We start from the raw sequence: 15,129 nt of genomic DNA on the forward strand, positions 1-15,129 counted from the left end.
TGATACCCAGATGGCATGCTTTTTATTGGTAGGATGAAACTGGAGTCCAGCTCATTCATGCTGGATTTGGCAACTTATTTAATGAAGGTGCAACTTTCATGATAACAACTGCAGTGTATCAGGGTGAAATAAACAATGATACAACAATAAAAGAATTGAGGTATTATCGCCACAAAAGTGACAGAATATGGTGCAACAATGGGGTATAACAAGCTGCCGTTTTTGTTTTTACTTTAATCTAAAATTATTAGTTACTTCTATGATATATTTTCTTTAATCAGTTCCAGATTTTGAAAATTGTTACCCCCCTGTTGGTTTAATATGGTTCAATATAATGTTATATATGTGTCAGTGACACTGTTAAACGAAGAGTTAATACTAGGCAAGTATAGGCCACAGTGGGTCAACAGGTCAGTTACAGAAATTCAAATAAAAGTAACAAAAGAGCTTGGGCAATCTGTTTTTCTTCTGCCATTCATTGGAATACGGTTTCAGATTGAAAGGTTGCCAGTGGATACCTATGACAAAACACAGTGTGAGCTGCTGTCCTGGTGCCAAATCCTTTTCCAGGGTCAACCACAGTCTCTGAGTAACATAAAGACATTAGCTGCGGACCAGGATCTGGCTACATCCTGCTCTGGAACCTGTGCAAAGCCTAAGACCACTGATTATCACTGATGTAAATATACACAATACACAAAACGTGTTTCAGTGTGTGTTACCAGGCACCGTTTTCAGGGAATAGCAGAGAAACGCTAACATTCTTTAAATGCCATGCAGCTGACTTCTGTAGATGTTGTATTTTAGATGTGTGGCCTAAGGCTGTTTCCCAGCAGTGGTGGCCTGGTGGCTAAGAAGGTGGACTTGTGTCCAGAAGGTTGCAGGTTGTGCCACTGTGGTGCACTGAGCATGGCATGATCCCCACTCAGCTTGAGCTGCCCCCTGCTGACTAAGGTGATGGGTTAAATCACAGGTCACTTTATTAAGATATTTTTGAAGACAAAGTTCGTAGTTAGTTGTTATTTATTTCTCAACAGAAATAGAACATGTAGCGTTATGCTCCTCTGTAGTGGAACTACAGCCATTGTTGTAATTCTGGGATCCATATGTGTTGTGGATCAACAGTAGTTTTGACAAACACTGTGGTGGGTTTAGGTAAGGCTTTGGAAAGTGTTTGACTTCAGACCACTCTGTAGTGTCCCATTTAAAAAGCCTTACTCTTGAAGCAACAACAGAGCCCACCCTTGGATGCTGATCACAACATCACTCAGTGTCTCACTCACTGTCATGAGACGTAACAATGTTGGAGACATCGAGTAGAGTTGATAATCCAATCCTCCAGGTCACAGTTGATTCTGGCCTTGTCCTATTTACTCTCAAACACAAACAGGAGTGGGTCCAGTTTACTGTAAAGCAGTGGTTTGAGGAGCCTGAGCACGGTGTTCTCCAAGGTATTTATTAGATAAGAGTTCAACAAAGATACAACACACATTCTATATGAATCTCTAAAATGTCACATCATTAACATTCACATATAGAATACTTGACAGGTAAAAAACAGTTAGTTCTGTGGGCTTGTCATGAAATCACATCAATACTGTTCATTTACGTTAAATTAACCTCTCCGTCTGTGGGGACTGAGAAAATACTGCATTTGACAGACATCCCTCCTGAACCTGTAAGAATGTGCAGGTCTTAGCAGATCTGACTTGAATTGAGTCAAACGTATTGAAAAGCATGTCACAAACATTTACAGCAGTGAATAAACTGGAAACTCTTTTGTAATTCACTGAAAAGTTAAAAGACTCTGTACTCCTTTGACGAGGCACACATTGGTTTGAAGCTGGAAAAACCTCGGAGCGTTAAAAGACACTGCAGGGGTGACTGTTCTTTACTGGCTGTAGTGGCAGACAGTTGGTCAAAGCAGTGCACTGAGAGTGTAGCTCCAGACTGACTGGAACTATCAAAAAAAATAAAAATAGAGGAAAACAGTTGGTTTTGACCGAGGATGACGATAAAAAACACACGTGTTTCTTCAAAATCTTTTCACCCTTTCTGTTAGTTGTAACACATTTATTTCTTCAACATAAAATCCAGGCAGTGTAGTGTTGAGAAATTTTGGCATAAAAAATATTACAGGTAGGTTTTATATGTTTGTACTTTGTCCGACCTTGGAGTTTGTTTTATAGATTTCCAAATGAACTCTTAAAGTGTATTCTTAGATTTAGTGATAAAGACAGCCTACAGTGTTTGTAAAAATATATTTGGTTATGCTGGAATTAAGGTGCATGGTGAAGGACGTGGTAATCACGCTGTAACTAGATCCCCAGCTGACTGGTTTGACCTGCGGTCTTTCTGTCCAGAACTCTGGTTGCTTGAAACATGCAGATGTGAGTTTGAATGTGAGTGTAACTTTTTCACGTTTTCCGTGTGTCCCTGGGATGTTCAAGCAAACTGTACCCTGCTCTCATGCACTGACTGCTGGGATTGATGTAAGCTGTAGAATGATAAACGAAGGTAAGTAGTAACACTTCAACAGCAGCCGATTACGATACACAACCTACTGCAGTTACGATTCACGTTCACACTTCGACACAAGAGTCTCTGCGTCTTTTGTCGCTCTCTTAAATACCTGCTACAGTAATGTTTTCTTCCATGATGTTTCCAGCCGCAGCTGTGCCAGGCGGGAACCCATTCTCAGGTGTTTGAGGCATGACCTTTGCCAGTCGGTGTTCTTTGCGGTGGATACAGTTGTGGTGACAAATTTGGCAAGAAGCACAGGCCAGGTTGCAGCAGGGTATGAATCGACAAATGCTAATACGCCACAGGAACCAGCCAGGTGACCAGCAGCACCAACACAGCAGCACGCAGCACGCCACAACAGCTAGGATAATGTAGAGAATGAACAGGGACAGGGAGGCGGGATAATCTGTGGAGAAGAAACAACAACAGGTGAAGGTTGTGGTTGAAGACACTCATCAGAACATTATCATACGCACGGCACTTTAGGTCATCGTTAATAATAAATATTAGAACACAAATCAGTCAGTGGGCTTTATCACAAATACCAACAGATGAAGAATACAGTAAATATCCATTTAATGATCAATAATTTACTGGGTTTAAACCAAGACTTTAGCCGAGAACTGAGAAGACTATTATTAGGTGACATATATCTAATTATATTACATTACTACACAGACCTGGAACTATGTTGCTACAAGTTACTGTTTTTTCAAAACAACTCATGCTGTAGGTTTATCATTATGGTTTTCTTACAGATGCAGGTTTGGAAGTCAAAAGTGAAAAAAAGTTCTCCTACCAATAATGAGGTAATGAGAGTTCATAAAAAAAGATGCTAAGCTACAGAGTAAAAACATGAGCTGGGAAATGGCTATTACCATAGAAGTATTCAGAATCAGACAGCCAGGGAGTATTTACTACTCTTACATTTAAAAAGAAAAATACAGATTAGCTGGATCTCTTCATCTATTGGTTCAGGCTGAGGTTCAAAGTCCCTGATGAGGTAAAGTTTAAAGGTGATGACTTTACACATTACACATGATCCTTGTCTGGAACATTGAAGCCGTGGGCCATATTCATTAACACTGTTCACTCACCTGTCACTGACTCACGACTGGGAGCGCTGTCAGGCACACCACAGTTCATACGGGTGGGAAGTGGCAACGTGGGTGGATTCACGAAGGAAGCAGGTGAAGTAGGGATGTGAGGTAGATGTTCAGATGGAAAAAGCCGACCTGCGGACGGAGGACAGTTTGGGGTCATATGTCATATGGTGGTATATGTTATCTTTAGCTACATGTCAGTCTGGTACCACAGATTAGACTGAGACCTTTTTATGCTAATACACAGTTATTATGGCTGAGACTGTTGTTTGGTGATAAGCTGCAGTAACGAGACAAGTTGGACACTGTTGTTTGGTGATAAGCTGCAGTAAACGGCTGTTAAATGTGTTTGTCCAGATTGTAATCTACATAGAAAATGCCCACAGTGTCTCAGTAGGTGGGGTTTTCTTCTTCTGTTTTGATACAAGCAAAGGGTGAAGGTGTGGGGACGGGGCCATGTTCAGAGCACCTCAGTTGGCCAACGGGGCAGCTGGTGGATTCAAAACTAAAACCTTAACCACCACTGCCCCACATTTGAATTACGTAGTTTGTTGATTTCCTTTGATTAATCATAATACATTTACCATCATGACTAATCAAGAATAAATGTGATCAACCCACAGCAACCCTGTGTATTGTTACAGTGAAGACAATCGTCCTGGACCGCCCCCTCATATCTTAGTAAACTCTGCTAAAACATTGATTGGTTAAAAAGCGTCACAGCTGTTACAGCAGGGGGCGCCTTATGTTAAATTCTCTGTGTGTTATTGAAGACTAACAGTTCAGAAGCACCTCATCATCACCTAATTGACCTTTGCAGCCAGAGGTCAGGTTTTGCTCCAGGTCACTTCCATCGCCACAGTTGTCAATGCCTTTGTCATCACACACCAGGCTGACAGGGATACACTTCCCATTCCTGCAGTTGAAGTAGGGCCTGCATTCAGACTGGTTGAAACCTGGGAAAGAAAAGGAAACTCATGTAGTAGCCGGTGGTGTGAAATACCTGAATACGAAGTAACTGAGTAAAGTATTGAGTTACTGCAGGAAATAATAGTAATTATTTACTATTCACTCTACGCCTTAAAAGCAGAAGGTCCTGGGTTCGAGTCCCAGTGGAATTGTATACTTAATCCTCCTCCCGTATGTCTCTCTGGATAAAAGTGTCTGCTGAATGCAATAGTAAATAGCACTATTGTAAACTCTAGAGACACTGCAAACAGCTGACTGTGTTGTAAGTCTTGTAACCAATTAGTGACTAATGTAAAGAAATCAAACAAATAAATGGCCTGCACTAAGGATGGATCTTTCTTACCGAGTCTAAACGACGTGAAGTCTCCGACAAAGTCCACCCTGGGCTGAGTCCCTCTGGTCACCAGTCTGAGTGTAAGGTAGTTTCCTGTGGACAGCACTGGCCGAGGTGGGCTCTTTCCACACAGTGGAGGTCCAAGGGGAGGGGACGTCCTATCCCGTCCATTGTAGAACTGAACATATGAGCCAGCGTGACAGGGATCACCTATACTTTCTCCAGAGGAGTGGTCCCGTTTTGGGTGAGGTTGGTCAGTCTCTTGTGGGGAAAAAGGGGCCGGACTGAGAGGGGCCACTCGCAGCAAACTGTACACCAGGAAGAAGCGGAAATGAAACTGCACTTTGTCCTTGGGGGAGATGGCCTGCATGGTGATGTGGCAGTCAGTCCCCATGGTGACAAAGTAGTACTTTTTGGATTCCTGATGTGAGTTGATTATCATTCCATCGGCTTGGATTGTTTGTCCACAGAAGTCCACCACGTTGACTGATAAACAGAAGAACACTGAATCAGTTAAAGTGCTTTAAACTCAATAAACACTGATGAGGGCGATATGGGATGAATTTGTCTTGTTTAAACCTGTGTCTATTGGTGTGACTGAAACCACACCAGTGCAGTACAAACATGATTTTATTTGGACAAATTACCAATATCAAAAAGGTCAAACCAAATGATGTAAGCCCGAAATAATGGACCCATTAAAACATGTTTAATCCTTACAGAGGTGCATTCTTTGTATTCTTCTTTATGATTTAGTATAATAAACTAAATCTATACTTCTGTCTATATACTAACAATCTATAATATTATATATTGTAGGGCTATAATGGAGTAAAACAGTTGAGCACAGCTCTTTCACATCTTTGGCCTGAGAGGTTTCTATATCCCATATGGTCTAGCGGTTAGGATTCCTGGTTTTCACCCAGGCGGCCCGGGTTCAACTCCCGGTATGGGAACAGACACTTTTGCAAAAGCAGAGAATCCGGGGTTCAATTCCCAGCGACACCATGTGCTTGGTGCCTGATGGGGGCAGCCTTTTGCAGCAGATCTGCTGTCAACACAAGAATTTCCCAAATATGGCATCAATAAAGTTCAAATGAATATGAATTATTATTGAAAAGTGTGTATAAAAACAGGAAACATTCATGTAATGAGTGAGTGAGGCTGTATTGGAACAAGCTGGTGCATACAAAAAGACATTTGTGTTTCTGCAGCTCTTGGCACATGAACAGACATCACACTGTTGGCTTTTCATCGTTGTTAAACTGAGGGTCTGAGCACTGAGCTGCATCAGCACATGTTGAACTGTCTTTGTCTTTTAATAAGACACACACACACACACGAGATGAGAGGTTGAGATGTTGAGGACGGTGATGGCAGGCAAGGGGAGAAGTGGAGACGATTCGTGGACGAGGACATGGAGACTGTTGTTGAACAAGCAGAGGCGGCAGGTGACAGGGTGAGAGGGAGGCTCATGACACTTCTTCTCTGGGTCACGTGCTGCTGATGCTCCTATTGTTAGCAGTTAGCCTCTTAGCCTGTGGCTACCCCTGAAGGAGACAGCTGACAGAAGCAGATTAAGTCTGTATACGCAGTACATACTTGTACTTGTCAACCTAAGAATCAACGTTATCAAATGAATCAGGATATAAAATAATATTATAACAAGCAGCAACAGGAAATGAAATCGGTTTTTCCTTTTCTCCATTCGTTCTGTGTTTTGTTTAGTAGTGTCCCTTTTATAGTGAGGTGAAGTGGTTGAGCACATAAAAGCACACAGCTGGGATTTACTGTTCAGGATTTCCTTCCTTTCCTCAGAGCCATAAAAAGAGACAACAATTCACAAATGTCCCCAAATGGCTCCTTGGATTTTTTGTTTTTGTTTTTATTTAAACAAAATAAATAAAAATAAAAGGGTAAAATTATAATAAAAAATCATACACCTATTAGTAAATAAAATAATACAAAAATAATCATATGACATTTAGATCACATGAGGAGGAAGATGCTGTAGAAAAGAATAATATGACATTAAGATCACATGAGGAGGAAGATGCTGTAGTCACGGCAACAAGTGCAGCAAACACATTAGCAAAAGCAAAAGGTGTTCATGTTATTTAAAGGACAAATTCAATTATTTTTTTATTTAAAAAAAAAAAAACAAAGCTACAGACATTTTCAGCACAAAGCCAAAGTAGTTCCAACTGTGAGGACATGAGACCATGATGCAAAACAAGAACAACTGTGTCCTCAAAATACTGACGGACTCAACAAGCGCTCAGTCCTCATCTTACCCACAGACAGACAACACACAGTGAACGGGCAGATGAAGTTCTGGCTTGTCAAACCGAACCGCTCACTGCTCCATGCCTCTGGGCTGCAGACCAAATAATGAGAAAATTTACAGTCACCCCTGGATTTTATTAGCTCTGTTACCATGGGAGATAAGTAGATTCTCCTGCACTGACCTCCAGGAATGACCCTGAGCCTGAGAACCCCTAATAGAAGGAATCAGCTCAATCTCTCTCTACTGCACAAAAAACCTGAAGCTCCAAAGACGGTCTTTAAAAGACTCTGACTGTGAAGTGAGTTGATTCCCAACGTCACATTTAGATGTTAGCTAGGTGAAGTCAAGGGAGTGTCAACAAACTCTTTCACTTGATATTGTGGAGAAAATGGCATGAACCTGACTTACCATTCATATTATTATTACAGCAAATTTTACACCAAACCGGGGGCCTCAGAAGTCACTGGGCAAGGAGGAGGTTCTGGACAGTTCCCCAGTCCATCACATGGACACACACGTACAAGACGCAAACAACCATTTACACTCAAACTCAAACTTACTGCAGTTTTGTTCAACTGACCTGATCTCCCAGGTGCATGTTTTTAACATTTTGAAGAAAACCAAACTTCCTGGTGAAAACTTTGCTGAACTGTCTTTGTCTTTTAATAAGACACACACACACACAAGATGAGAGGTTGAGATGTTGAGGTTGGTGATGGCAGACAAGAGGAGAAGTGGAGACGATTCGTGGACGAGGACATGGAGACTGTTGTTGTACAGGCAGAGGCGGCAGGTGACAGGGTGAGAGGGAGGCTCATGACACTTCTTCTCTGGTGCAAACAGCCACTGTGTGTGAATGGTTGGTCATCTTTTTATATGTGGTTGATGAGATTGCTCTCACTTTTTGTTGCGACCCCCCAAAAGGATTAGGATGGTAAATATATAGTAGGCAGATGGATGGAAACTAGAAGAGGCGAGTACACCATACCAGCGTTACCAAATCAAATCAAAAATGTTACCCTAAGTACTGTACAAGTTTACTAAAATGATCGTATTCTGGGGAAAGTTACAGATGTTAACAATGTATGAGCGGCACAGACGTTTGCTACGTCGAGGCCCAGCCACCACTGAATCAAGGGCTAGGGTTCTACTTCAGGAGTCAGATTTTAGGCTGCCAGCTTTGACTGTTTTTGGGTGGTCTGTGCAGCTGCATCTGCAGCAGCACATTTATCAGAACAAAAGCAGCGTCTCCACCATTCATATGTTAATGTTTGAAATTGTTTTATGAGCTCTGCGTCCTCAGACCTGAGAGTTTTAAATTCATGGAGTTGATGTAAATCAGGTGCAATAATGTTTGGTTTGACAGCTTCATACAGCCACTCCAAAACCTTTGTCTGGACATCAAGACAGATAAAGTTTTGTTCTCTGACTGCTGCACACAGACGGCTCCTTCTCTTGCTTCATATTTGTGCAGTAAAACTCTGACTGGGTCGTCTTCCACCACAGGTGTAATCTTCACACACTCTCAACATGAAACAAATACAACGAGAGTTTAAATTTGGCATGAACTACATTTACAAACCTTTTTGTTTTGTCTTATTCATCATTTCTGTTATAATAAAAATAGTTACATAATTCACTGCAGCAAAGTTGATCAAACCACCATGGACAACACTTTTTTCCTGGTAGGTATTATTTCTGTTTAAAATCTTAGTCTTAAACACAATGCAGTATCAGCAGCAGTTACATTTTACTGGACGCGTTACAAAACATGTCCGTAATTTGGTTAAAAGAAATTTGCTATTTAGGTTATGCACTATGTACTTTTAGTTTACCGTTAATAACAGTTGAGTTTCTTTTTGTTTAAATACAACTATCTTATTTTCTACTTTTAAACTTTAAATCGTCTCCTGGTTTACTACTAACAATGATCAAATAATCAGTCCTGGCCATAAGACAGAATTCTTCAAAGCATGAATATTGTTAAAGCTTAAATGATGTTTATGTTGAGAAATAGCTTTGTTATTTTTATAAACAAGGATTTACAAAAAGTCCTAAAATGTTTGACTTGCCTCCGTACATGTAAGAATGACTGACGTTTCCCTTTGAATATTTACTTAAAAAATGTTTCGGCCCCATTATAAGTGAAATTAAAGCCCCGTGTTGATGAGAACAAATTGTTCAAAAAGAAAAAGAAAAGAGAAAGAAAAACAATTAAGAAGGAAAATATATCTAAAATATATTTTTTTAAAATAAATCTACTTCAAGCTACTGTCCTCAGGTTCAAATTAACATATTCACAGTGGTCTCTACAGCTTAGCTTTTAGCAAATGCGGTGCACTGAAACAAACAACGCAGCGCAATATACCGAACAACAGTCAGAATATCCGAATATTCAGCCACATTCAAGTCGCTCGTTGACCAGTTTACCAAGTAAGTGCTAAACTTTCAGTGACTTAGTGTCCAGGGTACAACTCCTCTAGTGTCCCTGCTCAAATTGATGTAAACGTGAGTAGAAAAACATTCGATGTCCGTCGCTGATAAAGGGTTAATTGACATACCGGTCTCGATGGCCGAACAGTGTAACGTCATGTAACAGAGGGAGGCGATCAATCCGAAAAACCGTCGCAGCCTGAAGCTCTTTCTCTGAACCTCAATCATCTTCGGTGGAAGTAAAACAGACAAAAACTTGATTCACAGGATGGAGACGTCCTGCACGGAGTGGTCAAGCTGTAAGTCACACGGACTCATCGTCAGCTTTATCCCCGTCATCGTCCGCAGCATCATTATTACAAAGACCACGACCGAGGGGAAGAAAGAATACACGTGTATGCTCACGTGACTTGTTCCCATGACAACGCGACAACATCCCCACGTTTTCAAAGCCTTAAACTTTAGATGACTAATTGAAAACTAATTAACTGAACTTGAAGAACGCTGTACAGTTAAACATTAATATATGTGTATTTAACAAACATAAACGACGCATGACTTTGTTATTAAGAAAACAGAAATATTATATTTATACATTTGTGACTACATTTTAAAGACAATTACAAGCCAAGCTCAGATATTCCTGTTTCTACAATGAGCTAAACTGACCTGGGAATGCTTGGTTTATTAATTTATGAAAGTATTGTGCATAGAGATATTTGTTATTATATTATTTTCATTTTTTTTATACCTTTCATAAAACATTAATGCTGAGTTTGGGTTGGAAATACTGCCCTCTTGTGGGTATGATTCAAGAAATGCGATGACGATTTCCACTGCTTTTGTTTTTGAAAACATGAACTAAATTATTAGTATTATTTACAAAGACAAGAAAACTTAAATGTTAAAAGCCTATGACACATTATTACAACAGTGGTCTATTTTGATGGTTATTGCAATTTTTGGCAATAAAAAACCTCTAAAGGAATCATTTGATTATTTTCCAAGTTACTTGATCACAACTATGTACGTTAAGGCTTTTTGTATTATCATCATAAGACTAGTGATTAACAAATGCCTGAAGAGGAGTAAATACTGCAAATATTTTTGTTCAGGTGTCATTATGCAAATCATGTTTGTGGTTCAAGGAAGCAAAGTCAATGATGACACCAGTGACCCCGACTCTTGTATTAATGTGTATGTGCGGTTTAAGCACGATCCAAACAACCAAACAACCACTGTATCAGTGTATGCAACAACACAGAAAATCCAGCTCCTCAGGATTTTGAAATTTCTAAGTACACTGCTTCTATGTGAAGTTAATACTACGGTCCAAAAACACCTAAAAGTAAATAGAACTAATGCTGTTGTGTATTGTATTATTTGGTCATATACATTAGGATATTAAAATGCATGTGTTCAATACATTACTTTGAATGCATTTCATGTTGCACAGAATTCAACAAATAATTTATTAGATATATATATTGAATTATTCATTAGTCATGATTGAAAATTTTCCTGGTGACTGCTGTACTGATGTATGTTGATATCAATAACAACACATTTTTTCTCCAGATTCATTTCCTTTTCTTCACAAAGCCTGAAAAACAGCACTTCCATTAGCCATGCAATGCTCGTCTGTGCTAACCACTAACCAGGCTGCTGAAAGCACTGAATGACTCATGAGACCATTGATTGGGTCCTGTCCTGCACAGGACCGACTCTGTGTAAAATGTGGGCCCTCAGCAAGATTTTCCAGCTTTGTTCTCTTTGATTGAAATACAGGGACTTGACCCTGACTGTTGTCATGGAGTTCTTACTCAGTTCAATTCTGTTAAACTCCATGTTACATTTTCTGATGTTGTCATGGAGTTCTTACCCCCAATTCTGTTAAACTCCATGTTACATTTATATACATTTATATATCAAACACCTTAAAAGACAAGAACACTCAAAAGTTTCATCTGCAGTAACATTAATGATGTTACTGCAGTTTAGAGATTCTAAAAATGACACAAATCTTGGTGTGCTACTAGTAATGAGGATCATAACAACAACAACAACAACAACACAAGAGAACTTTTACGGTCACACCCAGTGCCAAACAGACTGTGGGAGGAAGTAAGGACTGATCTCTTCCAATTCAGAGGATCTCAGTTTTTGCTGTGTATTGATTATTTCTCCAACTTCCCTGAGCTAGCATAGTTGGGGGAGACAAATACAGAAGTGTCATGATGCACTAAAATCAATGTTTGCAAGGCAAGGAACTCCTGATTTGACATCTCTGATAATGGTGCCTGGGTATAGTTCAAAGACTTGAACATTGTAAGCACAACATACAGCACATCCAATCCTGGTCAAACAGAGAGACCAGTACAAACACTGAAAGATACGCAGAAGAAAAAGGAAAAGCTAAGACACTAAAGTGAAGTTAAATGAAGTTAAATCTGCACAGAATAGACTAAAGACATGGTTATGAAGTTAAATCTGCACAGAATAGACTGTCATAAAAATATACCAAATTACACCAATTTTAAGTCCAATACTTCCAATATTTTAAATATGTGTATTGTATCTTAACTAACGTATAAATTAAACGTTAATATGTGAACTTTCTTAAAAATGTTGAAAGCTTTTTTATATTTACTACTGTGTTTTTTTTCAATAGGAAACTACCATATAGGAAATACTTTAATTGATGTTTTTACAACGAAACCACTGTACTTTGTGTATTTTTTGACTCTTTTTCCTTTAAATGGTAAGGTTTTATTGTGTTTTTTACATCATTGATTGTCGATCTACTACTGTCCAGATCAGTCCTTAACTCGGTGGATCATTCCAGAATGTTAGACCTGATCCCAGGGCAGCACTGATGTTGTGTTTAAGCACCGTGGTCATCGTCAGCTCCCTCCACCTCCGCCTCCACAGCAGCACCAGTTCGCCACTTCTCTGTGTATGTTCTTCATAAGGTATCTTTTTTGTTAAGTCTTTGTTTTCTCTTTATTTCAAACTTTTCTTGAGAAGCAGTGAGGAGCATTTGTCTGTCAAATCGTGTGTCTTCTTCGCGGCTTGGATCCCTCCCTCCTTTCCGCCCTCCCTTTGAGCGTTCCCCTGAACCTGAACGGCACCATTTCTCCTCTCTTCTCTTGTCTCTGTGTCATTTACCTTCGCTGCAGTTGTGAAAGGCCCTGACACAGTGAGTCTCTGCCTCAAAAGCCGTCAAACATCATGTTGGACCCATCTTCCAGCGAGGAGGAAGGAGATGATGTTCCAGAGGTTGTGCGCGACAACTGGGTGGTGGCCCCGAAGACCACGGGAGAAGCTCGCCTGTTGCCAGGCCGTGTCGCCGAAGGACAAGGAGGCAGCACTGGGCTTCAGACCTGGGGTCGTGCGAGCCATGGTGGCGAACGTCCCTGCAGCCCCAGCCCGTCGGTGGACAGCGACAAAGAGAAGGAAGACCTCGAGAATATCCAGAGGGAGGAGGAGGAGAGGAAAAAAAGACTACAGCTCTATGTGTTTGTGATGCGCTGCATCGCTTATCCGTTCAACGCAAAACAACCAACTGATATGGCTAGAAGACAGCAAAAGGTAAGATATAAGCTCAGAAAGCTGAATAAAAGCGACCCCGAAGCAGGTTTTCAAATAAACTCTTCACTTCACTGGGTTTTTCAGAGGATGCTACGCCAACTGTTGCTTCCTCTCTCTCTATCCCTCTCTCTCTTTCTCTAACGCGTCGCTCGATGTATTTTGCTTTAAAAAACCGCACATAAAGACTTAGCTCTTTATCAGTTTATCAAGCTAAAGCATAATCCAACAGTTGGTTATTATTAATTGACATAAATATTATTTGATGGATCCTTGGGGGGTACGGAAGGAGGAATCGGACGGATGTGGGAGGGGGTCCGAGATGAGAGAGAATTCACGTTTGAACTCACGTCGATCAAACCATTGTGTAGCGGTGCAGTGGTTCAGTTTCTTTACGGTTTTCTTTACGGTTGTGGAACAAATAAATACACTTTTTAACTTAATTATGTACATTCTTGTTAACCAGAGTCGTTGTAGAACATTTTCACCCCTGTTGTGTAACGTTGTTAATGACATTATAGTAAAAAAAACACACGAAACATTGTCTGTAAAATGGCACTGGACATGTGGGGGAAGCATATTTGCTAATTGCTCCTTACACTACAACATGTGCAGGGAAGTCTCAATTACCCCAAACAGTATGGTGTCCTCCATGCTGTCCATCAGCAGTGAATAAACAAGACGGCTGGAGAATTAGAAAAACACACCATATTAATTAGCCTGAGCTGTTAAGTAGTGTATCAGAGGCTGACTTCATGCCAGAGTGTCTGAAGACACACTGAATGTAAACAGCATGAACAGAGATGGAATACATGGACATCACATCATCATCATCATCATCATCATCATCATCATCATCATCATCAAATTAGTTGTGATTAGTTGAACTTATTTTGTTTGTCTTTTGAACATACGTCAATGTAAAGTAGTAATACACATGAGCAGGAATACCTTTTCAGGTATGACAAAATACAAGAGAAATGTTCGACATGATACTCCAGTGATCTGTACTACAGTCTTAATTTTAATCATTTATAGACAGCTTTATGTTAAAGTGATGATGGGTGTCAAACGTTGAATGTGGTTTAGGGCTGCTTGATTAAGGCATTTTGAAATATGATGAATTCACTAAAGAATTTGCTTTGATTGAACTTGTAAATATATTAAAACTTAAAAAAATATTTATAATATTTATGCAAATAATAAGTGTAAAGTTTTTCCAAGTAACTGAATTTTTATACCCTTTTTTTCAACCAAAGGTATAAGCTGTCATTCCAAACCTAATTGCTATTATTTTGGGCATTATGTTAAAGGTAAAAACACAACAACGTTTGCATTTGCAAATCCTCCACAACATGTTTTCAACTGGTCACACTACAAACGTGTCATATTTAATGTCCACTCTGCTACAACGTCATTGTTTCGTTGTAAATATTCACATGTTTTGAATCAACAAATGATTGATGACTACCTTGACATACAGGTTTAAAACAGAACAAAATCTGCACATCTTCCACTTCTTTAAATTCAAATTTAATGAGCACAGAGGCTCTTAATCAGCCGTGCCAATAATTAAGCGCAGATATACAGACTGTATTAGATAATAATCCAGAGTAATCCAGACTGTAAAAAGATTATATACAGAGGGCATTTAAGTAATGTTGAGTTCAAACTCTTCCAGAACATCTTAGTTGACTAGTATTGTGAAGAACGGCACTGGCTTTATTAAACTTGATGTATTTTTGCCTGTATTTGTCTCCTGTTGCATGCTGGGTATTGTGTTGTTCTCAAACATTTGATCCTTACCTTTGATGTGAAATCCCTCTTCCAGAGTGGATGACGTTGGCGTCAGACGGTGGTTCCTTTAGTTTCTCTTGTATTAAAGGGATTGT

The 15,129-nt window shown here is 39.8% G+C and overlaps 2 protein-coding genes and 1 non-coding gene across 7 annotated transcripts in view; 2 read left to right on the plus strand and 1 right to left on the minus strand.

Moving 5' to 3' along the window:
• Positions 1 to 1,011: 1,011 nt before the first annotated feature.
• On the minus strand, positions 1,012 to 10,223 carry ldlrad2 (low density lipoprotein receptor class A domain containing 2). Of its 2 annotated transcripts, none has more exons than XM_008321010.3 (5): positions 9,778 to 10,223; positions 4,939 to 5,415; positions 4,439 to 4,582; positions 3,621 to 3,758; positions 1,012 to 2,929 (listed from the first exon to the last, which is right to left on the minus strand). In XM_008321010.3, exons 1-5 carry the CDS (start codon positions 9,875 to 9,877, stop codon positions 2,625 to 2,627), a joined length of 1,164 nt encoding a protein of 387 aa, XP_008319232.1. In that variant the 5' UTR covers positions 9,878 to 10,223; the 3' UTR covers positions 1,012 to 2,624. The 2 variants fall into 2 exon arrangements, with proteins under 2 accessions (XP_008319232.1, XP_016892198.1); XM_017036709.2 differs by having other exon boundaries at positions 4,430 to 4,582; positions 9,778 to 10,219.
• Positions 5,814 to 5,885, plus strand: trnae-uuc (transfer RNA glutamic acid (anticodon UUC)). Its single transcript has one exon. It is a non-coding gene; the product is annotated as a tRNA-Glu (tRNA).
• Positions 10,224 to 12,248: 2,025 nt separating the features above from the next.
• LOC103386620 (calcium-dependent secretion activator 1) overlaps positions 12,249 to 15,129 on the plus strand; it is a 40,814-nt gene continuing 37,933 nt past the window's right edge. For 3 of the 4 annotated variants that reach the window (XM_008320990.3, XM_008320982.3, XM_025060157.1), the window contains exon 1: positions 12,249 to 13,240. In XM_008320990.3, coding sequence (XP_008319212.1) covers positions 12,881 to 13,240 — 360 coding nt within the window. In that variant the 5' untranslated portion in view covers positions 12,249 to 12,880. The remainder of the gene's footprint in view (positions 13,241 to 15,129) is intronic. The other variant, XM_025060156.1, reaches the window with a different exon arrangement.

The sequence above is a fragment of the Cynoglossus semilaevis genome, chromosome 11 (genome assembly GCF_000523025.1).
Source record: "Cynoglossus semilaevis isolate Cse_v1.0 chromosome 11, Cse_v1.0, whole genome shotgun sequence".
Lineage (NCBI taxonomy): Eukaryota > Metazoa > Chordata > Actinopteri > Pleuronectiformes > Cynoglossidae > Cynoglossus > Cynoglossus semilaevis.